The sequence below is a fragment of the Scyliorhinus canicula genome, chromosome 20 (genome assembly GCF_902713615.1).
Source record: "Scyliorhinus canicula chromosome 20, sScyCan1.1, whole genome shotgun sequence".
Taxonomy (NCBI): domain Eukaryota; kingdom Metazoa; phylum Chordata; class Chondrichthyes; order Carcharhiniformes; family Scyliorhinidae; genus Scyliorhinus; species Scyliorhinus canicula.
Window position 1 is genome coordinate 35402367 of NC_052165.1, and position 27817 is coordinate 35430183.

At 46.6% G+C, this 27817-nt stretch overlaps 1 protein-coding gene across 2 annotated transcripts in view; it reads right to left on the reverse strand.

Moving 5' to 3' along the window:
- Positions 1 to 5028: 5028 nt before the first annotated feature.
- Positions 5029 to 27817, reverse strand: part of LOC119954633 (G/T mismatch-specific thymine DNA glycosylase-like) — a 37304-nt gene continuing 14515 nt past the window's right edge. The window contains exons 7-10 of one of the 2 annotated variants that reach the window (XM_038779970.1): positions 26334 to 26428; positions 25326 to 25497; positions 20239 to 20367; positions 5029 to 7453 (exon numbers count right to left, since the gene is read on the reverse strand). In XM_038779970.1, the coding sequence (XP_038635898.1) occupies positions 7311 to 7453; positions 20239 to 20367; positions 25326 to 25497; positions 26334 to 26428 (539 nt within the window). In that variant the 3' untranslated portion in view covers positions 5029 to 7310. Of the gene's footprint in view, positions 7454 to 15455; positions 15494 to 20238; positions 20368 to 25325; positions 25498 to 26333; positions 26429 to 27817 lie in introns of those variants that run through there. The other variant, XM_038779971.1, reaches the window with a different exon arrangement.

Sequence of the window (27817 nt, forward strand, 5' to 3'; positions counted from 1 at the left end):
GGAAAAGTATTAGACCTAAAAGCTGACTAGTCCCCGGGGCTGGATGGCCAGCAACGATCTTAAAAGTGGCAGCACAGATAGTAATAACCATCCAAAGTTTCTTAAGATTTTAAAAAGGTTCCAATGCATTAGAAAATAGCAAAGGTAACATCTTTATTCAATAAATGACAAGAAGCAGAAATCAGGAAACTATAAGTCAGTTAGTCTAACAGCTGTCCTGGGGGTGCTAGAATCCATTATTAAGGTTATTTGGATAATCACAATTTGATCAGTCAACATGAAATGGAAATCATGTTTCTGTTAGAATTTATAGAGGGCAGCATGGTGGTGCAGTGGTTAGCACCGCTGTCTGACGGTGCCGAGGTCCCAGATTCGTTCCCAGCTCTGGGTAACTGTCCGTTTGGAGCTTGCACATTCTCCGTGACTGGGTAGCTTTCCTCCAACAGTTAAAAGATCTGCAGGTTAGGTGGATTGGCTATACAAACTTTCCCCTTAATGGCCAAAGGTTAGATGGGGTTACAGGGATAGAGCGGGGCAGTAAGCCTAGGTTGGGTGCTCTTTCGGATACCGGTGCACTCGATGGGCCGAATGGCCACCTTCTGCACTGTAAGGATTCTATGAAAAGCTGTAGACTATTTAAACGGGGAAAGATTTCAGAACTCTACCAGATTGATCTAGGTGTCCTGGTACCTGAATCACAAAGTAATTATGCAGGTACAGCAAGAAATTAGGAGGGCAAATGGAATGTTGGCATTTCATCGTGAGGGAAATGGAATATAAATGTAGAGAAGCTTACAGAGCTTTACACAGCCTTGCTGAGACAACTTGGGATTACTGTGCAGTTTTGGTCTCATTTAAAACTATATAATTGCTTTAGAAGCAGTTCATCCATAAATATTTACTCTCGCCACATGAGCAGCAGTGTGTACCATCCACAAGATACACTGCAGGCACCCACCAAGGTACCTTCGACAGCACCTCCAAATCCATGACTGATGCCATCTAGAAGGACAAGGGCAGCAGACACATGGAAACACCACCCTCTGGAGGCTCCCCTCCAAGCTATACATCATCTTGGCTTGAAAGTTTATCACTTTTCCTTCAGATGCTGTGACAAAATTGGAATTCTTTCCCCAAGTGTACTGTGGATGTACCTACACCACCTGGGAAGCAGCAGTTCAAGAAGGCAGCTCACCAACATTTTATCAAGGATAAGTAGGGATGGGTAATAAATGTTGGCCGAACCACCAGCATCGACATTCCATGAATGAATAAAAGTTCAGAGATTCACTGGACTCATTCCAGGAATGGAGATGGGAATTATGAAGGGTTGAACAAGCTAGGCCTAAACCCCATTGATGTTTAGAAGAATAAGAAGTGGGCAGCACGGTGGCGCAGTGGGTTAGCCCAGTAGTCTCACGGCGCCGAGGTCCCAGGTTCGATCACGGCTCTGGTTCACTGTCCGTGTGGAGCTTGCACATTCTCCCTGTGTTTGCGTGGGTTTTGCCCCCACAACCCAAAGATGTGCAGGCTAGGTGGATTGGCCATGCTAAACTGCCCCTCAATTCAAAGAAATGAATTGGTACACTAAATTTATTTAAAAAAGAATGAGAGGTGATCTTATTGAAACAGGGTGGCACAGTAGCAAAGTGGCTTGCACTGCTGCCTCACAGCACCAGGGAACCGGGTTAGATTCCATTCTTGGGTGACTGTGTGGAGTTTGCTTGTTCTGCGTGTCTGCATGGGTTTCCTCCCACAGTCCAAAGATGTACAGGTTAGATGGATTAGCTATGCTAAATTGTCCCTTAGGGTGGAGGTTACAGGAATAGGGCGGTGGATTGGGCCTAGGTAGGGTGATTTTTGAGGGGTCTGTGCAGATTCGAAAGGCCGAATGGCCTCCTTCTGCACTGTAAGGATTCTATGAAAAACATACAAGGTCTTGGGCAGACTTGATAAGGTGGATATGAAGAGAATCTTTCCCCTTATTGGGGGAATTCCCGAAGTGTCATTGATGTGTAAAATTCTCTTCTTGAGAAACTAGTGAAGGTTGGGTCTTTCAATTTATTCAAGGCAGAGTCAAGACAGATTTCTTTTAAGTCAAGGAATTTGGAGCCGAGGCCACAACGGAATCAGCCATGATTTTATGAATCATGGAGCAGGCTCAGAGGGCCAAATGCACTCTTCTTTTAAAGGGTAATGGTAATTTGCAACACTCGTCCCCAGAGATTGGGGACCAATTGAAAATGTCAAAAGTGAGGATTGGTAGAATTTTATTAAAGGATATTGAGCCCAAGTGGGCAGAGTCGAGATACAGAACAGTCATTATCTAACTGAATGGCAAAATAAACTTGAAAGGCTGTAATTGCTGCCTCCTGTTTCTGAGTGTAAAAGTATAGCAGTTTTGGCATTTCACTAGTAAAGTGGTGCTTGACAGTTCAGATCTTAGCTAGAGCAAATTGTGGAACAGAATTCAAGAAATACAATAATTTAAAAAAAAAAAATCAATTTACAGGATGTGGCGTCACTAGTTAAGCCAGCATTTATTGCCCATCCCTACTTGCCGTTCAGAAGGTGGTGGTGAGTTTCCTTCTTGAACCGCTGCAATCCTTCAGGTACACCCACTATGCTGTTAGGGAGTTCCAGGATTTTGCCCCAGCGACAGTGAAGGAACGACAATATATTTACAAGTCGGAGTGGTGACTGACTTAGAGGGGAACCTCCAGGTGGTGGGGTTCCAAGTATCTGTTGTGCTTGTCCTTCTAGATGGGTAGTGGGTTTGGAAGATGCTGTCTAAGGAACCTGGGTGAGTTACTATAGCGCATCATGTAGATGGTACACAACATCGGTGGTAGAGGATATGAATGTTTGTGGAAGTAGGATCAATCAAGCGGGCTGCTTTGTCCTGGATGATGTCAAGCTTCTTAAGTATTATTGGAGCATATTACACTGCTGACTTGTGCCTTGTAGAATGTGGACAGACTTTTGGCGGGGGGGGGGGGGGGGGTCAAGAGATGAGTTACTTGCCGTGGGATTCCTAGCCTTTGACCTGCCCTGGTAGCCACAGTAGTAATGTGGCTAGTCCAGTTTAGTTTCTGATCAATGGTAACACCCAGGATGTTGATTATGGGGCATTCAGCGAAGGTTAGATCCTCTCTTATAGGAGATGGTCATTGCCTGGCAGTTGTGTGATACAAAAGTAACTTGCCACTTGTCAACCCCAGTGTGAATATTGTCCAGGTCTTGCTGCATTTGGATATGGACTGATTCATTATCTGTGGATTGTGGGCCTGCATCATAAAATAACCATTGGAGCTGTTCCCGCTTTTGTCATTAAAAGGCACATTATTAAGAAAAGCCTTTCTGTCTACGGGAATCTGCCAGAATTTGCCCTACGTGAGACTCCAGTCCAGTACAATGTTGTTGACTCTTATTATCCTGAGAAATAGAAAATACAGTGCAGAAGGAGGCCTTTCGGCCCATCCAGTCTGCACCCACCCACTTAAGCACTCACTTCCACCCTATACCCGCTGGTTTAGCACACTGGGCTAAATCACTAGCTTTTAAAGCAGACCAAGGCAGGCCAGCAGCACGGTTCAATTCCCATACCAGCCTCCCTGAACAGGCGTCGGAATGTGGCGATTAGGGGCTTTTCACAGTAACTGCATTGAAGCCTACTCGTGACAATATGCAATTTTCATTTCATTTTCAACCCAATAACCCGTCCTAATCGTTTTGGTCACTAAGGGCAATTTATCATGGCCAATCTACCTAACCTGCACTTCTTTGGACTGTGGGAGGAAACCGGAGCACCCGGAGGATACCCACGCAGACACAGGGACTCCGCCCAGACAGTGACCCAGCGGGGAATTGAACCGGAGACCCTAGCACTGTGAAGCCACAGTGCTATCCACTTGTGCTATCGTGCTGCCCAAATGTCTTCAGAGTTCAGGAAAGTAGCAGTGGGCAATCTACACAATCTTGTTCATGTCCATATACTGAGAACAGGTTTTTAAGAAATCTCTACTACTAGTTTAAGGCTAAGATGAATCTTCTATTCCAAAAGAAGTAGAAAATCTTGTTTTGAAAAGTTTAATTAAGTGCAGACTTTTCCTCTCAAAGAAACAGTTTCTAAAAAGCAGGACGAGCCCACTTCAAACACATAAATAATCTAGAACCTAACTGTAATCTGTCTGAATTAGTGAGAAAAATATGAAAAACAAGCAACAATGGATTCACAAAAGAGTTTAGATTTGTCGGAACAGATATATGGCAAACTGAATAAATTATATTTTATTATTTCATAGGCGTCACTGGCTCAGCCAGCATTTATTGCCCACCCCTAATTACTCATGAGAAAGGAATGAGCCACCTTCTTGAAGCCCTGCAGCCCATGTTAGATAAGGACACACACTGTGCTGAGAGGGAGTTCTGGGTTTTGACCCAGCGATAGTGAAGCAATGGCAATATATTTCCAAGTCAGGATGGTGTGGGACTTGGAAGGGAACTTGCAGGTGGTAGTATTCCCATGCATCTGTTGTCCTTGTCCTTCCAGGTGGTTGAGGTAATGTGTTTAGAAGGTAAATATATTAAACAGATCAAAATTGATGGACAACCAAACACATCCCTCTAATATATTGCAACCCATTTTTCTCTTTTTAATATTAAGCTTTGTACTCTCAAGCACTTCCAAACTCCAAAGAAACCATGTAGATCGTGTGAAAAATTAGATTTGTTATCCTAGTGCCATTTACCTTCTGGATGGATGAAAACTAAATAAACAATATAGAAAATTATCTAAATTGTGTGGCAAAACAAAGTTAATTTTTCAGCTGGGTGTGCACGTAGTTTGTGTGAAAAACAGCAGATAAAATCAATCCCTGCACAGAAAGTATGAACTGTCCTGCTTAGCTTGGAGATGTGCAGAAACACGAGTTACTGTTGCAAGATCAGACTTCTCCAAAATGTATTCAAAGATTTACATAAGTAAATGAGCATAAACATTTCAATGTAAAATGCAAACAAAAAAAGTAAAAAGTATTCATTGTGATTTTTATTGAATTTTTTTTGCCAACTTTCAAAACCTTCCCTCTCTTTCAAGAGGATTGAGCACCAAATGTACAAGTTGTAAACAGTATCATTTTAACATTTGAAAAAAAGTTTCCAGTAGCCGCCCATTCACTTCAAGTCAGAGTACATTTACTTGTATATATTCCCACAGGCACATTTTACATACTAGAACATGTGATGCGGGTGTAACCTGAAAAAGTCCTGTACAACAGCTTTAAGTCACTAAAGACAGTCTTACAAATGCTTTGTTGAAAACACTCATGCAGGTCAGTTACAATAGTTTCCTTAATAAACCTTTAAGGCATTTTACATAAGTGTGATGTCTCATATGTATGAACTTATACATAAAATCGATAACCTGGATTTTAACAGGGGGGAGTGTGGAGCTGGCAGGCACGAGGCAGGTTAGACCAGATTTCTGCACAAATCCAGCATCAATGACTTAACGTTAGCAGTCAGGAGCCTCACAAGCATGACAGGAGCCAAGGCCAGCAACTTGCAGGCACAATCTCCAGTCAGTTAGCGAAGTATGAAGGGATAAGAGGAGGGGATGGTAATTGAGTAGGCAATCAAAAGGAAGCCCAAAACCCCAGATTTCCTTGGGAGATTCACCCCTGCTTACCCCAGCCAAAGAGAATACCTGTAAAAATAAAATGGTCTCTTTTGACCCTTCTACGTCTTTGCAGCTGGGGTCCATGACGAGCTAAATACTGGGCTCTGAAAGCAGCTGCCTTGAGGTAAATAACCAGAGCACACCTGTTAAAATGGCAGAGATTGGCCAAATTAGCTGCTGCAAGAATTTAAACTGCCTTGCACTCATTCTCACTGCCTGTGGGGGTTAAAGTCTGGGCTAGTGAGCTCCATTTCTCTACAAGGACCCACAGAAAAAATTTGATTCTCTTTATTCAATTTAAATCAGGTCAAAAGAAAATTGTTACACAAGTTTAGCTTGAAGGAAAAGTGCTTTGGAATGCATGTGAGCCAGAATTTTGAACGCTCCATTTAATATCCAAACAATTTTCAATGGAAAACTATCTTTTGCAGTTCATACAAAAACATTAAAACCCCAAACGCTGAAGGCAACGGTACTGTTGCTGACTCATATTTAAACCTAAGTAGAAGATTTTCCAGAGAGCCTATTCTCTGGTTGTTCTTGTGCACCATTGTCAACTTGCCAAACTGTCTACTCCCGATATTTAAAATTGCTTTGTATCATCATTTGTATTAAAGTAATATTGTTAAAGTAGCAACACAGTGGGGGAATTTACTGCTAAACTATGAACCAGAAGTTAAATTAAGCAACTTTGAGTAAAGTGTATACTTAAGTATTAAAGAACATCTATTCAATTGTAAAACATGATTATTTATGCTACTTATTATTTTTACAGCACAATAGCACCCTTCTTGTCCTTAAAGACATAATGAAAAGATACAGTCAATGGAAAAAATAATTTCATCTTGCTTAATTTAGTTTTAATTTTCTATGGAGAAGCGTCATAACATTTCAAAACGGTTTAAAATAATGAATTGAAACTGCTCTGATCCTGTGTTGAATTTGCATAAGCAAATGGGACACCTGGACCCATAATCATTGTATAATTTAAAAAAAAACTTGCACCCTTTGGTCTAATAAATTTTAAATTAAAGTGGTTTGCTGAACAGGTCTGAAATTGAAACTGCTATTGTTAGAACTTCAACATATCCTGAAAAATGCAAATGTTAAAATAGCTTCAAATAAACAAGATCTTAAACAGCATCGTTTCAATTCAGTTTAAAAGGTTACACGATGGTTTTTGTTGAACTCCCACTACTTTTACCTAGACCAATAAATGCTTCACTGCACCCAGTCTATTGCTAGCATTTTCAGAAAGAATTTCTGAATAGCCTAAGAGCCTTACAATTTAAATACTTGATCAAAAGAGAATCTGTACTCGCAAGAAACCCCAACTAACTGCATTACAGGAATAAAATGAGCACTTGACCATATAAATAAAAAAAAACATACAAGTTAATTTAAAACTATTTCTTCCATCTATAAATATTTTGGGAAAAGTTTAATTCTAAAAGTTCAAGAGTTCAGCTTTCTGACCTTTACTACATCATTACTTTTACACATAATTCTAGACTTAAAACAGTAAAAAGAAATATTATCCCAAAACCTCTTCAGTTCACAAACTGAGGTACAGTACTTTTAAGACTGCAATAAAACTGCAGTAACGAAGTTCTGCAAACCTGTCAAAATATTATGTACTATTTCCTTCTTGAGACTGTGTGCAGTAATTGTTGATTGAAGGAATCTGATCTGCAAATGACTGAGTCATCCACTGACCGTCAGGAACTTGGCAAAACGTTGATCCCATGCTGTATTCGGAGTTGCTGGCTGCTGCTACAAATCAAATTGAATCAAAGTAACTTAGTGCCATTTTCCAAAATAAATCTGAAAATGATTCATAAATATAACTGTAGAAGAAGTACACTGAGCCATGTGCTTAGATAAATACAGCTGCAATCAAGAAATATTGAACTGAAGTTTAAAATGTAAACTCAAGATGAAAGCATTTAATATTGTAATGTTACTAACTTTTGTAACTTCAACATACAAAAGTTTGGAACATGTCATAGTTCAAGACAAACATCAGGAAAACATTTGGAGTCACCATGGAATTCATTAAGTTTTGCACTATATTTGCAACCACAAATTACCATAGGATTTGCTCAATGAAATGAGACCATGGGCCCTCTAACATGACTTCTGCTATTCTCCACAATACAACATTGACAGAGATTAATTAATTACTATGATTAGATGATTAGTCAGCATTTAATTAATCTACAACAAACAGAAATTACATGAGAAAAATCCCAGTAGTGGAGACTTTGGGACATACAGGTCAAACGTCACATTTTTCTTCCCTCCCCTCACCTCCCAACCACAACTATTCCAACATACCACATAATGTCTCAAATTACTTATACTGTATCTCAAATATTATTTACTGAAAATCCACCTATGAATTTGAATGAATCAGTCTAACTAGGGACATATTCTAAAAAATAATTTTAATTCAAATTTTCACAAAAAACAGTAACAGAAAACTCTAAGAACAAACCCCCCCCCCCATATACAAAAGAGAAACAATAAATAAACGCCCCCCCCGCATCCTTCCACTGAAGAAGAATCCTCCGCCGGGCTACTAGGGACGCAAAGGCCAGAACACCGGTCTCTTTCGCCTCCTGCACTCCCGGCTCCACTGCAACCCCAAATATTGCGAGTCCCCAGCCTGGATTGACCCTGGATCCTACCAACCTCGATACCGTCCTTGCTACACCCTTCCAAAATTCCCCCAGCGCTGGGCATGCCCAGAACATGTGGACATGGTTTGCTGGGCCCCCAGAGCACCTAATACACCTGTCCTCGCTCCCAAAAAAACAGCTCATCCTTGTCCCGGTCATATGAGCCCTATGCAGCACCTTAAACTGTATGAGGCTAAGCCTCACACAAGAAGAGGAGTTCACCCTTTCCAGGGCATCCGCCCACGTTCCCTCCTCAATCTCCTCACCCAGCTCCTCCTCCCATTTACCTTTCAGCTCCTCCACTGAGGCCTCGTCTACCTCCTGCATCACGTGGTACGCTTCCGAGATCCTCCCCTCTCCAAACCACACCCCCGAGAGCACCCTGTCCTGAACCCCACGCAGCGGCAGCAGAGGGAACCCCGCCACCTGAAAAACGCTCTTACTTGCATGGACCTAAAGGTGTTCCCCGGGGTGAGCCCAAACTTCCCTTCCAGCGCACCCAGGCTCGCAAACTTCCCGTCTATGAAGAGGTCCCCCAGCCTCCTGACACCTGCCCTGTGCCAACTCAGGAACCCATCAATTCTCCCAGGAACAAACCGGTGGTTCCCCCATATCGGGGACCCCATCGAGGCCCCCACCTCCCCCCTGTGCCGTCTCCACTGCCCCCAAATCTTGATGGTAGCTGCCACCACCAGGCTCGTGGTATACCTTGTTGGAGGGAGCTGCAGCGGCGCCATTACCAGCGCTTCCAGGCTCGAGCCCACAGGATGCCATCTCTATCCTCTTCCATGCTGCCCCCTCCCCGTCCATTACCCACTTACGCACCATCGCTGCATTGGCAGCCCAATAATACCCACAGAGGTTGGGCAACGCCAGCCCCCCCCATCCCTGCCCTGCTCCAAGAACATCCGTCTCACCCTTGGAGTCCCGTGTGCCCACACAAAGCCCGTAATGCTCCTGTTAACCTGCCTAAAAAAGGCCTTCGGGTTAAGGATGGGGAGGCACTGGAACAGGAACAGAAACCTCGGGAGCACCGTCATTATGACTGACTGCACCCTACCTGGACAGGGTGTCCCACCTCTTAAACTCCTCCTCCATTTGCTCCACCAGCCTTGTGAGGTTAAGCTTATGCAAGGCCCCCCAGCTCCTGGCCACCTGAACCCCCAAGTACCTGAAGCTCCTCTCCGCCCTTTTCAGTGGGAGCCTCCCAATTCCCCCCTCCTGGTCCCCCGGGTGTACCACAAACAGCTCGCTTTTCCCAAAAGTTAAGCTTATACCCTGAGAAATCCCCAAATTCCTGGAGAATCCCCATCACCACCGGCATTCCCCCCACCGGGTCCGCCACATACAACAAAAGGTCGTCCGCGTAGAACGACACTCGGTGCTCCTCCCCACCCCGGACCAGCCTCCTCCAATCCCCCGACTCCCTCAGCGCCATAGCCAGGGGTTCAATTGCCAGCGGATAAAGTAGGGGGGACAGGGGACACCCCTGCCTTGTCCCACGATATAATCGAAAATACTCCGACCTCCTCTTATTTGTGGCCACACTCGCCATCGGGGCCTCATACAACAGCCTCACCCAACTGACAAACCCCTCCCCAAACCCGAACCTTTCCAGCACCTCCCACAAGTACCCCCACTCGACCCTATCAAAGGCCTTCTATGCATCTAGCGCCACCACTATCGCCGCCTCCCCTTCTACTGCCGGCATCATTATAATGTTCAAGAGCCTCCGTATATTAGTGTTCAGCTGCCTCCCCTTCACAAACCCCATTTGATCCTCGTGGATAACCTGCGGCACACAGTTCTCTATCCTCGTGGCTAAGATCTTTGCCAACAACTTGGCGTCCACATTCAAGTGAGATTGGCCTGTATGACCCACACTGCAGGGGATCCTTGTCTCGCTTAAGAATCAAGGAGATCAGCGCCCGAGACATCGTCGGGGGCTAAAGCCCCCCCCCCCCCTCCCTTGCCTCGTTGAAGGTCCTAACCAACAGGGGGCCCAGCAGGTCTGCATACATCTTGTAAAATTCAACCGGGAACCCATCCGGCCCCAGCGCCTTCCCCGACTGCATGTTCCCTATCCCTTTAACCAGCTCCTCAAGCTCAACTGGCGCCCCCAGACCCTCCACACGTCCCTCCTCCACCCTCGGGAATCTCAGCCGGTCCAAAAAGCGCCCCATCTCCGCCGGAGGTTCGGACCGATACAGACTCTCATAAAAGTCCCTGAAGACCCCATTAATGTCTACCCCCCTCTGCACCACATTTCCTCCCTGATCCGTAACACCACCAATCTCCCTGGCCGCATCCCGCTTACGGAGCTGGTGTGCCAGCATCCTGCTCGCCTTCTCCCCATACTCGTACACCGCACCCGGAGCCTTTCTCCATTGAGCCTCCCCTTTCTGGTGGCCAACAAGTCAAACTCAGCCCGAAGGCTGCGCCTCTCCCTCAGCAATCCCTCCTCCTGGGCCTCCGCGTACCTCCTGTCTACCCTCACCATCTCCCCCACCAATCTCTCCCTTTCTCTCTGCTCCCCTCTCTCCGTGGGCCCGAATGGAGATCAACTCCCCCCGAACCACCGCCTTCAGCGCCTCCCAGACCGTCCCCACTCAGATCTCCCCATTATCGTTGGCCTCTAGATACTTCTCGATACATCCTTGAACCCGCCCCCTCACCACCTCGTCCGCCAGCAGCCCCACCTCCAAGCACCACTACGGGCGCTGGTCCCTCTCCTCCCCCAGCTCGAGGTCCATCCAATGCAGGGCATGGTCCGAAATGGCTATCACCGAGTACTCCGCGTCTACTACCCTCGCAATCAGCGCCCTACTCAAAACGAAAAAATCAACCCGGGAGTAGGCCTTATGCACATGGGAGAAGTATGAAAATTCCCTGGCCCTCGGCCTCGCGAACCTCCATGGATCCACCCCTCCCATCTGGTCCATAAACCCCCTCAGAACCTTAGCCACCGCAGGCCTCCTGCCAGTCCTGGAACTGGATTGATCCAGTGGCGGATCCAGCACCGTGTTGAAATCTTCCCCCATTATCAGGCTCTCCGCCTCCAAATCTGGAATCCGGCCCAACATGCGCCGCATGAAACCCGCATCATCCCAATTCGGGGCGTATACATTGACCAGCACTACCCGCTCCCCTTGTAGCTTGCCGCTCACCATCACCTCCCGCCGCTGTCTGCCACCACACTCGACGCCTCAAACAACACCCTCTTCCCCACCATGATTGCCACCCCCGGTTTTTAGCATCCAGCCCCGAATGAAACACTTGGCCCACTCTCAACCTAACCTGATTCGCCACCTTCAGGTGAGTCTCCTGAAGCATAGCCACGTCCGCCTTCAGCCCCCTCAGGTGCGTGAACATGCGGGACCGTTTGACCGGCCCATTCAGTCCCCTCACATTCCAGGTGATCAGCCAGATCGGAGGGCCACTTGCCCCCTCCCCCGTCAACTAGCCATCACCCTTTCCGTAATCCGCCACGTGCCCGCGCCCCCCGCTCAGCCCATTCCCCACAATGACAGACCCCCATCCCGACTCCCTCTGCACGCTCCAGCTCCTTCTTGGCCATTCCAGCAGCAACCCGGTATCCCCCCACACCCCAAGCTAGGCCCCCCCCAGCTGCGTAACTCCAGTCATTGTACTTCCGTAAGTCAGCCGACTCCTGCTGATCCCGGCTGCTCCCGCCACCCCAATTACCCTCCCCAGTGTCACACACCCATTCCCCCAATGCCGACCCCGCCCCCTGCTTCTCCAGTGTGGGAGAAAAGCCTGCGCCCCCATTCCAAGCCCCCCCCCCGACCCAAAACACCGTAAGACAGGCACATGACCCAACAGGGCCGCGAACCCCACCCAAACCCGCAACCAGTGAAATAATAAAAATCCCAACATGATATGAAAAAACAACCAAGTAATCAGATAACAGTCCCGAAAAGCAGAAAAGAAAAAAAAACAGCAAAAAAACATCGTCCAATAGAATCAAGAAAAGCGAAAGGATATCGAGGAGGACAAAACCTCCGGGCTGCGTACAACGTTCACCAGCCCCCAGTTCAAGTCCAGCTTCTCTGCCTGGACAAAAGTCCAGGCCTCCTCCGGGGAGTCAAAATAAAGTTGGCGGTCTTTATAAGTGACCCACAGGCGTGCCGGCTGCAACAGGCCAAACTTGACCCCCTTCTCGTGGAGCACTGCCTTCGCCCAGTTAAACCCAGCCCTTCTCTTCGCCACCTCCGCACTCCAGTCCTGGTAGATCCTGATCTCCGTATTCTCCCACTTGCTACTCCTCTCCCTCTTCGCCCAACGAAGCACACACTCACGGTCGACCAAGCGTTGAAAGCAGACCAGCACCGCCCTGGGCAACTCGTACGGCCTGGGCTTCCGCAGCACGCTCCAGCTCCAGGTTTCCCCGGAACGACCCGCGCCCATCAGCAAGTTCAGCATCAGGACCACGTAGGACCCCAAATCCGAACCTTCCAGCCCCTCCGGGTGGCCCAAAATCCGCAGATTCTTCCGGCGGGAGCGATTCTCCATCTCCTCCATCCTTGCCAACCATTTCTTGTGAAACGCCTTGTGCGACTCCACCTTCACCGCCATGCCCAGGAGTTCGTCCTCGTTCTCCGAAGCCTTCTGCTGCAGCTCCTGAATCTCCACAGCCTGAGCCATCTGAGTCGCCCCGAGCCTGTCGAGCGATGCCCTCAACGGCTCCAGAATCTCAGCCGTTAGTTTCTGGAAGGAGCGCAGCAGCAGCTCCTGCTGCTCCCTCGCCCACTGCTGCCACGCTGCAGGTTCCCCGCCCGCCGCCATCTTGTCCTTTCTGCCTCGCACCTTCTTCTGCTGCAAAGTTGATTTTCTGGTCGCTCCACTTCTAGTCCAGCCCATCCACCGGCCGCCAAGCACAGAGGCTGCGTTCCCACCCGGGGAAAAGTTAAAACAGCGCCGCTGCGGGCCCTTAAAAGAGCCCGAAAGTCCCAAAAGTAGCGGGAGCCACCAAATGTGCGGCTTAGCACTGCATCGCTGCAACTGGAAGTCCTAGGGACCTATTCTAGACTGACCACTTGCTAATACATAATTTTAACAGATTTGTTTAGAATTTAACCCTCACTTCAAATACAGGCAGTATTCTCTGGTTCTACTGTTCTGGACAAGCTGAAGTTGCTTGTTGGCAAAGTATATCTAGTCATTGTACTCCCATCTAATGAAACCGGTCTGTACAGAATGCAGGCCACAGTGTTCAATATATATCATAACATACATAATTTCCTTCAGGTTTTTATATTGCAAGGTGCTTTTAATGGTGCTTTGTAATCCTTTGTACATGGTTTATATGCCGCCAACTACCTCCAAATTATACCAGTTGTTGCATGCAGCTCCAAACCAACTCATTTAAAAAAGTAAGTAGACTAGAATATTCCCACAACTCATTCAAAAAAAGTAAGATTAGAATACTCCCAAAACATAGGTTAGTGCAATAGGGGCAACATTGATGTAGCAATGGCTAAGTTTTCAAAAGGACAATTGGTAATTTCTAATTTCAATCTCTAAATAACTGGTACTTTACAGGTTACTCCTTTTAAATATAGAAACAAAGAGGAGGTCATTCAGCCATTTGAGCCTGAACTGCTTCCTTATTCAACTATTTTATACAGACAAACGGATGTCAGGAGGGAGGTATTTGGCTATACAAAGATTGCCAGAATCTTTTTTTTTTTTTTTAAAGTATTTTTATTAAGGTTTTGCAGAATTTTTCATAATAAAACAGTAGTAACCATAATAACAAAAGCTAGAGTGAACATTAACATAGTGTAAAAAGAGAATATACAATAACAATTAAATAGACATTAACCCACGGGACGCAGTCTTCCCTCACCATCCCAATGAAGCACTCCACCCCCCCCCCCCCACCCACGAATTGCTGCTGCTGCTGATATTTTAATTTTCCCCGAGAAAGTCGACGAACGGCTGCCACCTCCGAGAGAACCCTAGCGTAGACCCTCTTAAGGCAAACTTTATTTTCTCGAGGCCGAGAAATCCAGCAATGTCGTTAACCCAAGTCTTTACCCTCGGGGGCTTCGAGTCCCTCCACATTAATAAAATCTGTCTCCGGGCAACCAGGGAGGCAAAGGCCAAGACGTCGGCCTCTTTTGCCCCCTGAACTCCCAGGTCTTCTGACACTCCAAAGATCGCCATCTCTGGACTTGGCACCACCCGTGTGTTAAGCACCTTGGACATTGCCCTCGCAAACCCTTGCCAGAGCACTCTAAGCTCCGGGCATGCCCAAAACATGTGGACATGGTTTGCAGGGCTGCCCTTGCACCTCATACAAGTCTTCTACCCCGAAAAACTCGCTCATTTTCGCTGCTGTCACCTTAAATTGAATTAGACTGAGCCTGGCACATGATGAGGAGGAATTAACCCTGCACAGGACCTGTTCCCACAGACCGGCTTCCAACTCCTCACCTTGCTCCTCCTCCCACTTGCCCGTGAGCTCCTCCACCGGGGTTTCCTCCGCCTCCTGTAGTTCCTGGTAGATATCCAAAACCCTCCCCTCCCCCACCCAGGTGCCGGAGACCACCCTGTCCTGTACCCTCAATGGCGGCAGCATCGGAAAGGCCACTACCTGTTTTTTCAGAAAGGCTCGTACTTGCAGATATTTAAAGGCGTTTCCTGGTGGCAGATTAAATTTGTCCTCTAGTGCGTTCAAACTGGGAAAGCTTCAGTCTATAAACAGATCTCTTATCCTTCTGATGCCTGCCCACTGCCAACTCAGGAACCCACAATCTATCCTACCCAGGACAAACCTATGGCTGTTGCATATCGGGGTCCAGACCGACGCTCCCCCCACCTTCTTGTACCTCCTCCACTGTCCCCAGACCTGCAGTGTCGCCACCACCACTGGACTTGTGGAGTAACGGGTCGGCGAGAACGGCAAAGGAGCCGTTATCAAAGCTCCCAGACTTGTACCGTTACATGTTGTGCGCTCCAGCTGCTCCCACGCCGCCCCCCCCAACCCCACCGACTGCACTCCAACAGCGATCTCCTTACTCGCGGGGTCTTATTCGCCAACACAAAGCCCGTAATGATCCTACTCACCCGCTTAAAAAAGGCCTTTAGGGATGAAGATAGGGAGGCACTGAAAGACAAACAAAAATCTGGGGAGGACAGTCATTTGCACAGTCTGCACCCTCCCTCCCAGTGACAGTGGGAGCATGTCCCACCTTTTAAAGTCCCCTTCCATTTGCTCCACCAACCGAGTCAGGTTGAGCCTGTGCAGGGCATCCCATTTCCTGGTCACCTGTATACCCAGGTAACGAAAACTTTTCTCTGCCATCCTGAGTGGCAGCTCTTTCAGTCTCTCCTCCTGCGCCTTGGCCTGGATCACAAACAACTCGCTCTTTCCCATGTTCAGTTTGTACCCTGAAAAACTACCAAAATCCCTCAGGATCCGCAGAACGTCCCCCACCCCCTCCACAGGGTCCGAAATGTACAGGAGCAAATCATCCGTGTATAGCGAGACCCGATGTTCCAACCCCCCCCCCCCCCCCAAAACCAGTCCCCACCAGGCTCGAGGCTCTCAGCTCCATAGCTAGTGTTCTGTAGCTAGGGCAAATAGTAACGGGGAGAGGGGACACCCCTGCCTCGTTAACCGGTGGAGCTCAAAGTATCCCGACCTCAGCTGGTTTGTACATACACTTGCTACAGCAATTTCACCCAGCCAATAAAGCCGTCACCAAACCCAAACCTCCCTAGCGTTTCCCACAGGTACTCCCACTCCACCCGGTCAAAGGCTTTCTCTGTACCCATCGCTGTTACCACCTCCGCCTCCCCTCCCTCTGAGGGCATCATAATAATATTCAAAAGTCTCCAGACATTGGTATTGAGTTGTCTGCCTTTAACAAATCCAGTCTGGTCTTCCTCAATTCTTGTGGCCAGAATCTTAGCTAGCAATTTGGCATCCATGTTTAAAAGCGAAACCAGCCTGAATGACCCACAATGTTCCGGGTCCTTCCATCGTTTAAGAATGAGTGAGGTCAAGGCCTGTGACATTGTTGGGGGGAGGGTTCCTTTCTCTCTAGCCTCATTGAAGGTCCTCATCAGGAGTGGGCTCAATATTTCCTAAAATTTCTTATAGAATTCTATCTGGTAACCATCCGGCCCCAGGGCTTTACCCGATTGCATGTCCTCTATACCCGTGACAATCTCCCCCAATTCAATCTGGGGCCCCAGCCCCTCCACCAGGTCCTCTTCCACCTTTGGGAAACCTCAACTGGTCCAAAATTTGCCTCATCCCTTCCACTCCCGTCGGGGGCTCCGACTAGTATAGCTTACTATAGAATTCCTGAAAGACTCCATACATCCTCCCTGGATCCAATACCGTGTTACCCTCCTTATTCTTTACTCCCTCAATTTCCCTGGCCGCCTCCCTCTTTCGCAGTTGGTGTGCCAGCATTCTACTCGCTTTCTCCCTGTACTCATAGACTGCCCCCCTTGCCTTCCTCAGCTGTGCTACCGCTTTCCCTGTGGTGAGCAGTTCAAACTCCACCTGCAGATTCCGCCGCTCCCTCAGTAGCCCCGCCTCGGGGGGCCTCCGCATATCTCCTGTCCACTCAGATTATCCCCTCCACCAGTCGCTCCCTCTCTGCTCTTTCTCTTTTTTCCCTATGGGATCGAATTGAGATGACAACTGCCTTCAGAGCCTCCCAGACCATTGCCGCTGCTATCTCACCCGTATTGTTTGTTTCCAGGTAATCCTGGATGTTCCTGCTAATCCGCCCGCAAACCTCCTCGTCCGCCAGCAGCCCTACATCCAGTCTCCAGAGTGGGCGCTGCCCTCTCTCCTCACTAAGCCGCAGGTCCACCCACTGCGGGGCATGGTTCGAGACTGTGATTGCTGAGTATTCTGTCCCCACCACCTTTGGGATTAACGCCCTGCTCAAGACAAAGAGGTCTCTGCGGGAATAAACCTTATGAACGTGGGAGAAAAAGAAGAGAACCCCTTCGCTCTCGGCCGCGTGAACCTCCAGGGATCCCCCCCCCCCCCCCAAATAAAACCCTTCAGTTCCTTAGCCTCTGCCGGTCGCTTCCCTGTCCTGGACTTTGACCGGTCCATCTCAGGGTCAATGACTATGTTAAAGTCTCCTCCCATGATCAGGTTGTGTGACTCTAAGTCCGGGATTTTGCCTCGCATGCGTCTCATAAGTTCCACATCATCCCAATTTGGAGCATAGACGTTCACAAACACCGCCCGGACCCCTTCCCACTCACCATTATACACCCGCACCCCCTTATCTGCCACAATTCTCCCAGCCTCGAATGCAACACCCTTACGGATCAGAATTGCTACCCCCCGGTCTTCGAATTCAACCCTGAATGGAACACCTGGCCTACCCATCCCTTTCTCAATCTAGTGTGATCTGCGAGCTTTAAATGTGTCTCCTGAAGCATTGCTACGCCTGCCTTTAACCCCTTTAGATGCACGAACACGCGCGCTGTTTTGACCGGCCCATTCAAATCCCTCACATTCCACGTGATCAGCCTGGACGGGGGGCTAACCCCCCCCCCCCCCCCCCCCCCCCCGCTGACTAGCCATCGCCCTTTCTTGGCCAACCTCGAGCCCTCGCCCTTCGCTTCCTCGAGTGCCCCCACAGGGAGCCGCCGTCCCCGACCCTCAATTGGTACCCTGAAATTGATACCTCCTCTGTCAGCAAAGCAGCATTCCCCCTTCCCTTCCCCCAACAGCCCCTCAACCCAAAACCCCCCGCCAAGCATCAGCTGGGCACTTGCTCACCCCCCAACACTCTCCCGAGAGTCAGCTGACCCATGCTGATCCTGGCAACTCCCACTCCTGGTGCCGATCAGACTGTCGTCTCATTGTCCGGACCCCTCTCCCCACATGAATAAACCAATTAAACAACCTCTCAAGCCCCAGTGAGTAAATAGTAATATGAAACAAAAAATAAACAGAAGACACTAACATTACCCCGTGAGGAGACACGTGTTGAACCAAGGTCCCAACTTCCCGAAAAATCGCACTAAGTACAGGGCCCCCTCCCCCCTCCGTATCTCAACTTTGCCGAAAACACTGCACCCTCCAGCCACCACCACAGCCCTTATACGCATCCAACATTGTATATAATCTTGTATTAGAAAGGGTACCGTGTTACCCAGCCCAACCGCCGCATTCCACCAAAGCTTATCGGTCCTTTAATTTGAGTCCAGCTTTCCTTGTTTGACGAATGACCACACCTCATCCGGCGTCTCAAAATAGTGATGCCGTTCCTTGTACGTGACCCAAATTAGGGTCACGTGTAGCATGCTGGGTGTAGCATCCCAAATTTCACACCCTTGCTGAAGAGGGTCGCCTTCACCCGGTTGAATCCAGCACGCTTCTTGGCCAGCTCTGCACCCAAGTCCTGGTAGATGTGTATCATGCTGTTCTCCCACCTGCTGCTCCGTTCGATTTTTGCCCACCGCAAGACAAGTTCCTTGTCCGAGAAGCGATGAAGTCTCACCACCATGGCCCCCGGCGGTTCATTCACCTTGGGCTTCCTTGCGAGGGCTGTGTGTGCCCCGTCCAGCTCCAGGGGTCGAGGGAATACCCCCGTCCCTATCAGTGTCTCCAACATCTTGGACACAAATGCTCCCGCATCCAACCCCTCCACACCTTCGGGAAGGCCCACAATTCTCAAGTTCTGTCTCCTGGACCTGTTTTTTAGGTCCTCCAGCCTCTCCACCTTAAGGGCCAATACAACCAACTCGTCCTCATGGCCGCATAGCTTTTCCCCATCTCCTTAATCGCTTTCCCTTGTGTCACCTGAGTTGCGATCATTTGGTCTGCTGATGCTTTCATCAGGGTCAGCATGTCCTTTTTAAGATCAACAAAGCAGCCCCTAAGGAACTCCTGTTGCTCCTGTGCCCATGCACCCTGGTCTATACCGGCCGCCATGCCGTGCCTCGGCGCCCGCTCCGCACGCTTCTGCTTACTGGGACTTAAACACTTCACCCGGCCACTCCTGGTCCAGCTATCCATACAACAGAGAGGGAATCCTTTTGGCAGTGTTCGCTTCACCAATCTGCCCCAAAAAGTCCGTGAAAACTCCTGAAAAAGGTCCGAGAGTCCATTCCAGACGGGAGCTGCCGAATGCACGACCTACTCCTCCATAGGCTCCACCGGAAGTCTCGTCAACGCTTCCTTCAATGGCCTTGGTGAGATCTTTTCACAGTTGTTCCCTCTGCTGCTGGAATTCAGCTTTAATAAAGGCCCTCAAGTCAGTTTGAAGCCTACAAGCTTGCTCTTCCCCCGCCTGCCTGCTGGAAGAGGCTTTTGTCTTTGCTGCAGCTCCAGCCAAATCTTTCACGGTTTCTGCCGGGTCTGGTAACCAAGAGACATACCATTCCTGGGGGAAAGTACTCCTCCAACATTCACCTACATCTTTTCATCAAAATTCCACCCCGTATTGATTAAAAGGAGCTCTTTTCTGTAACCTTGGGCAGGAGCTGCCTTGTGTGTGACCACTTACTCCATGGTCCACACCGGAAGCACCAAATCTGCCAGAATCATAGGTTGCAATCAAGGTGTGGTTTAGGAATTACAACAAAGTTTGTAACTTTTCTCCAAGAAGAATTATTTAACTTTAAAAAGTGCAAATATTGGTGATGCTGTGAGGAAGGTAGCATGCTTCCTTCATTGACTCATAAATTATAACAGTAGCTAATTAACAGCATTTTTGTAAGAGTTACATCATTGCCAAACATCTACATATAGTACCTTCCTGCAGGTTACTAGAATGTTTGGCACTTAGTATATAGATCACATCAATATAAACTGTAAAGTCCCAAGCTGATTTGATAACAATGGAAATCATTTTGTACATTTACCTGGTTCCGTCGTAGCAAAATGGCACTGCCCATTGCTTTCAGTGGATTTTTCCACATATGTACCTCCATAAGCAGCGTCATAACCAGGGTCATGTTTTTCCTCTTTAATTGCCATTTTCTTGGCTTCCACTAAGGGGAGAATCAGAACATTATCAAGCTTTAAAATTAAAAAAAGATTTTGATTTGAAACTGTAATAAAAAAAACTTCAGAGGTGCTTTATTGAATTACTACAAATTGTGGACAAACAAGAACTCACCAATCCTGACAATAAAGCTTAGGATTCAGCCTCTGTCTGATTAATTAGAATCTAACATTCTAATACTATAGTGAACACTGATACCAATTTGGTATTAACATTCATTTTGACATAAACTGGGTATAAAGTTAAAACGCTTACAGCAAAAAAAATTACAATAACTTAATTTTAACCCTCAAGTGTGTTGCAATTATTTTAATTGGGTGCACTCTTACTTGGGAAATATTTTTGTTTGACAGCAGTTCTTCCTATCCATCAATGAAATAACCAATCGTATCTAAATTGTTCATCTAAGAAAAATATTAGAATCAGTTTTACCCAATTAAAATCCTTTGGGTACTGAGGGAAAAAGAGTGAGCCAAATTGGGATGTTTTTGAAAGTGTATAGGTTTGAGCTTATACTATTCGTAAGTTCGGTTCACTCACTTCATATATCAATGGCAGACAAAGGTCTCTCTCGGCCTACAACTTCCAATCTCTGGATGGTTGGACCCCAGAGGTACTCCAAAAGATGCACTGGGTGAACCCCTTGGAGGCCCAGATGCATTGACTACGTGGGAATTATCCTGGAAGTTTGGACTTGCAACGGGCAATTCCCCAGCGTCTGGAACCCTACAGAACTCTGAAGTTAAAGTTTGAGACTTTGGACGGTTCCAATTCACTTAGCAGAACAGTTACCCAGAAAAGTTAGAATGATTAAAACCAGTTATTAACTCCCAGGTAAACATACAACGGACATCCTGACTCCCCAATGGACCTCAACGCCCTGATTTAGTTACCCATCCAACAACCTCTGGCAATCCACCTTAACTCCTCACTCAACAAACAGCCACCCTACCCACTAACCCATTCACCCGCCACCCAATCCCCTCATCCATTCACCTTCTCTCCATTGCTTCTCAAGTGGCTTAAACTCTCTATTGGAATTTGGCTTCCCCTTACAACCATGTACTATGAAGGATGACTCCCAGGGACAGGTACGTTCTGCATATCTCCAGAACTTTGATTCAGAAACGCAGAGCCTTAAGATAAAAAAAACAGTGGAGTGGCAATCCTATGGTGATTGGCACGGCTCGCAAGATTCAACCAATTAACTCAGGTCCCGGGTTTAAAACAGTTGATGCAAACAGAAGGTTCCCAACTAGCTGAAAAGAGTTGATTTATTAGGAACAGGGTTTGGCCATTCAGCCCGTCGAACCTGCTCCACCAATCAATTTGATCAGAGCTGATTGTCTACCTCAAAGCCATTTCCCCGCACCATCTCCATATCCCTTAATGTCACTGGTCTCCAGAAATCTATCAATTTCTGCCTTGAACATGCTCTGTATCGTATAGATTTCCAAAGATTTCACCACTGAATGAAGAAATTCTTCCTCATCTATCTAAATGGCCTTCGTGTCCCGAGATTATGTTCTCTGCTTTTAGACTCGTCAGCCAGTGGAAAATATTTTATCGACATTTACCATGCCGTGCTCTGTAAGAATTTTAAAATTTCAATGAGGTCCAGAAGACCATAAGACATAGGAGCAGAATTAGGTCACTCTGCTCCACCATTCAATCATGTCTGATATTTTTCTCATCCCCATTCTCCTGCCTTTTCCCCATAATCCCTGATCCCTTTATTAACCAAGAACCTATCTATCTCTGTCTTAAAGACACCGGGTGATTTGGCCTCCAAACCTTCTGCGGCAAGAGTTCCACAGATTCACCACCCTCTGGTTGAAGAAATTCCTCCTCATCTCAGTTTTAAAGGATCATCCCTTTGTACTCTGGTTCTTGATTTTCCTACAAGTGGAAATATCCTCGCCACATCCACTGTATCCAGGCCTCGCAGTTTCCTGCAAGTTTCAGTTTATCCTTCTAAACTCCTAACGAGTACAGACCCAGAGTCCTCAACCATTCTTCAAATGACAAGCTTTTAATTCCAGGGATCATTCTTGTGAACCTCCTCTGGACTCTTTCCAAGGCCAGCACATCCTTCCTTTGATACAGGGCCTGCAACTGCTCACAATACTCCAAATGGGGTCTGACTAGAGCCTTATACAGCCTCAGAAGTACATCTCTGCTCTTGTATTCTAGTCCTCTCGACATGAATGCTAACATTGCATATGCCTTCCTAACCGACGACTGAACCTGCATGTTAACCTTAAGACAATCGTGAACAAGGACTCCCAAGCCCCTTTGTACTTCTGATTTCCTAAGCATTTTCCCATTTAGAAAGAGTCTATGCCGAAATTCCTTTTTCCAAAGTGCGTAACCTCACACTTTTCCACATTGTATTTCATCTATCACTTCACTGTCCACTCTCTTAGCCAAATCCTTCTGCAGCCCCCTTGCTTCTTCAATATTACATGTCCCTCTACAGATCTTTGTATCATCTGCAAACTTAGCAACAGTGCCTTCAGTTCCTTCTTCTAGATCATTAATGTATATTGTGAAAAGTAGTGGTCCCAGCACAGACCCGAGGCACACCACTAGTCACAGGCTGCCATCCTGAAAAAGATCCCTTTATCCCCACTCTCTGCCTTCTGCCACAGCCAATCCTCTATCCATGCCAGGATCTTACCCTTAACACCATGGGCTCTTAACTTATTTAACATAAAATTATAGAATTTACAGTACAGGAGGCCATTCGGCCCATCAAGTCTGCACCAGCCTTCACAAAGAGCACCCCACTCAAGCCCACATATCTACCCTATCCCTGTAACCCCACTTAACCTTTTTTGGACACTAAGGGCAATTCCTCCCACAGTCCACCTAACCCGCACACCTTTGGACTGTGGGAGGAAACCGGAGCACCGGCAGGAAACCCACGCAGACAAGGGGAGACCGTGAAGATTCCGCACAGAGACCCTGCCTGGAATCGAACCTGGGGCCCTGGAGCTGTGAAGCAACTGTGCTAACCACTACGCTACCGTGCTGCCCTACAGTCTCCTCCGCAGCACCTTGTCAAAGGCCTTCTGGAAATCTAAATAAATCACATCCACTGTTTCTGCTTTATTTAATTTCCTTGTTACCGCCTCAAAGAACTCTTAACAGATTTGTCAGACATGACCTCCCTTTGACAAAGCCGTGCTGACTCAGTCCTATTTTACCATACACTTCCAAGTACTCCACGATCTCATCTTTAATAACGGACTCTAAAATCTTATCAATGACCAAAGTCAGGCTAACCGGCCTATAATTTCCCGTCTTCTGCTCCCTCCCTTCTTAAACAGCAGTGTTACATTAGCCTCCTTCCAGTCATCTGGGATCCTTCCTGCCTCCAGTGATTCCTGAAAGATCACCACCAATGCCTCCATAATCTTCTCAGCTATCTCTTTTAGAACCCTGGGGTGTAGTCGGTCCAGGTGATTTATCCACCTTCAGACCTTTCAGTTTCCCCAGAACCTCCTTAGTGATGGCTACTGCACTCACCTCAACCCCCTGATTCTCCTGGGGCTCTGGCATCCCACTGATGACTTCCACCGTGAAGACTGATGCAAAGTAACTATTCAGTACGTCTGCCATTTCTTTGTTTCATACTATTACTTCTCCAGCCACATTTTCCAATGGTCCAATATCTATTTTTGCCTCTCTCTTACCTTTTATATATTGAAAAAAACTCTTCCGATCTTCTTTTATATTATTAGCTAGCACGCACTCATATTTCATCTTCTCCCCCCCTTATTGTTTTTTTTGTTGTCCTCTGCTCGCTTTTAAAGAATTCCCAATTCTCTGGCGTCTCACTAATCCCCGCCACTTTGTATGCTTTTTCTTTTGCTTTTATCCAGACCTCGACTTCCCTTGTTAACCATGTTGTTGCCCCCCCCCCCCCCCCCCCAAGCATGTTTCCTCCCCCTTGGGATTAATTTCTGTTGTGCCTCCTGAATAAGCCCCCAAAACTCCTGCCTTTACTGTTCCACTGCCTTCCCTGCTCGGCTCCTTTTCCAATCAACTGTGGCCAGCTCCTCCCTCATGTCTTTGTAGTTACCCTTATTTAATTGGAACACCATTACATCTGATTCCAGCTTCTATCTCAAACTGCAGGGTAAATTCTATTGTATTGTGGTCACTGCTCCCTAAAGGTCACCTTAATCAAGTCTGCCTCATTACACATCACCAAATCCAGAACTACCTGTTCCCTCTGTGACAAGCTTCTCTAAAAAAACATCTCTTAGGTCACCCCGCATGCTTCAAAACTCTTGTCAATTAGTTGTTAAATTTGGCAAAATTAATCTGTCCAGATATAATGTAGGGGGTAAGGAAAGGGGAATCTTTTGGAATTAATTCGCTATTACATTATGTATTAATGCATATACATTGGCTTATGAATTTGCAATTGCAATATTCTTTAAATTTGCTTGAAAAGCCAAATATAAGAGAATTCAGATGCAAAAAAAACTAAAATTAAAAGTTCTAAATATCTTCAGGAGTCATAGCTTACATTTGAGGGATACAGCATTATATATGATGGGCTGTTAAAAGCTGAATTCCCCTGTGTTAGTAACCAGGTCTTTAACAATCAAAATGAGAGTTATTTTCCCAAAGTCCTTACAAATAGCTTATTTTATGTATGGTTACATAATGCACAAAATCAACTGCACTAAGTTTTGCACTTCATATTTCTATTCAGCTATAAATAAATATTGGTTGCGATGCAATCTATAGAAATACGATCATTAATTCAATTCAAGCAAGTTACTCCCAGCAACAACATTTCATAAATAGTTAATAAGTAAGGGAAGTTTTAAGACTAAGCATTAAAGAATAAGGTCGTAGACATTGAGTTGCTCCCTAAAAAGTGTTCATCTGAAGGAGGTGCGTGAACTACAACTGCAGTCTATTTACCTTGAGCTTTTTGCAAGTCAAATGAGTATTCTACTTCAGTGACCTCTGTAGCGGTTCTAATGCCCTTCAAATGATTTCGCAGTTCCTTTAGCTTGATGTAATAATGTACCTTGTCCTGGGCCCGAGGAAACTGTGCACACCTTGCACTGGAAGAAGGCATGACAAAAACCACCTTGAAAATAAAGTTACAATTATGTATTTAGCTTTACAGGAAAGCTCACCAGAGGAAAGTAAGTGTAAACGAGTATGAGGCAGTGTTGCTGCGACTTGCATATTTGAAGGTGGTACCAACAGCAAGTGGCAAGGAACAATGAGATCAAGATACAAAACATAGGATGGAAAACTTGAGGCAAACGAAAGCCAGATATTACAGAACTTAAGGCAATTGAAAGGCTTGGGAAGGAAACTGAGCTTGTTCTGTATCTCATGGTGACTATGGTGGAGGATACAGAACTAGCAGATGTACAAAGGTTGTGTTTGAGTTGGAGGCGGGGAGGGGGTGCAAGCAAAGCTTTGGGACAGAGAGGCCAGAGAGAAACAATCTGGAATTTTAGAAGACAATTGAATCAGGATTTAATATGAACTCATTACTAGCTAGGATGGGGAACCATATTAGAAACTGCACTGTCCAAAGGTAATCTCAAATCAGATCACTGGGCTATGAGACGCAAGATAATTTTCTTCAGCAAACATAAGAATTATTCTAGGAAACTCAAGTTTCAATGAAGGGAACAGATTCCTTAGTTTGGTCATGCATTGAAAAGTGAATCTGGACGACTTACTGCTAAAAAAATGTTGAATTTTAGAAACACTTCACCTAATCTAGTAATGACCAAACTAAGTATAGACAGAAATTCAGGAGCAACAGGTTAAAGTCATCAGACGCAGATTTTTTGTTTTTGGGGGGGTGGGGGGGGGCTGAGGAAGAGAAATGAAGAGTTTTCCAACAGGAACCGAGATTTTTTACTTCAGAATTGTGCGTGTAAAATAAGTGAATCCAGTGCTTACCGTTTCTCCATCAGGGATTGTGTGTGGCTGTTGTCCAAACTCCAATTTCTTGACCTTAACTCCAAACACTTCTTTGCTAAAAATTTCATAGATGCCTGCAACAAATGATAAGCAAAATCAAATTTCCCAAATTCACCAGGTCAGGTTCTACTAATCAGCTTCTAAAGCATCAATTCTTTTCAATGCAAACTCTTTCCTAGTGGTTGTCAATTCTGCTAATTGCTTAGGCAGAAGTGATCTTCCACGCACAATACTTCCTTGTTATGCCATTAAGTACATACAGAATTATTAATTGAGGTGAGTATTTCTAGGTCTGAAGAGACATGCTGTCAAAGCTTTTCATCTTGCATTCATTAGGACAGATGCAAGAATGCCATATTTCAATGGGAGCAACAATTTACACAATTGGCTGGCAAGCTCCTTCTGATTGGTTGAGGCATTGCCATGGAGAATGCGGGAGCGAACTAGTGCCACCCCCTCCCAATTCTTTTGTTGACTTCAAAAAAAAATCACAATGCTTGGACATTTTTGGGGAGCCTACAGAGAACAGGTTCCTGCAAAAGAATTTGTATATCAGGCACAGTTGTTAGCACTGCTCCTTCACAGCTCCAGGGACCTGATTCTGACCTTGGGTGACTGCCTGTGTGGAGTTTGCAAGTTCTCCCAGTGGATTTCCTCCAGGTGCTTAATTTCCTCCCACAGTCCAAAGATGTGCAGGTCAGGTGGATTGGTCATGATCAATGCATGGGGATACAGTGATAGGGCGGGGGGAATGTGCTTAGGTAAGAGTGCTCTTTCAGAGGTTGGTGCAGACTCGATGAGCCAAATAGCCGTCTGCACTCTTCTATGACATTACTCGTGCGTGGTAAGCAGAACATCCTCCTGGCTTGACGTCAGCATCCTGGTGGTGGAAAATACCACTCTTGTTGTTACTGCATAGTAGCATCATGAACAGCGAGCTTCACCTGTTGCTCAAAATTTTGACATACCTTGCCCGTTCACACAAATTAATAATATGGTATGTTAACTTTCAGGTACATAGGCTATGTCCCAGCAACAGATGGATCAAATCAAACAGCACATCCCTTTAGCTGTTTGCAATAGTCAGAGTACTGACCGTACTCAACCAGCCTGTGCTTGCAAAATGCAGAACATAACAGGCTGTAACTTCCAACAGAATGGCAACTGTAATTGCCTGGAAACTATGATCCTAGTCCACCTGACATTCCAGATTAGGCTCGGCGAGATCTGACTCGAAGCCTACAGTCAAGGGCAGCTCAGTCGCAGCTAAGTACATTACCCACCTTTTCTACAGCACTAATTGGGGAGGGGGAAGCTGGCTGCAGCAGTGTCGGAAATGGGAGCTTCACCTCGGGGGAGGCGGGCAGTATCTGCATAATAGTTACCCAGGAGCTTGATTTTTAAAACTTTTCAAACAGTGGAGAGCAGTTGCCCAATGCACATTTGTACTTCCCATGCAATCC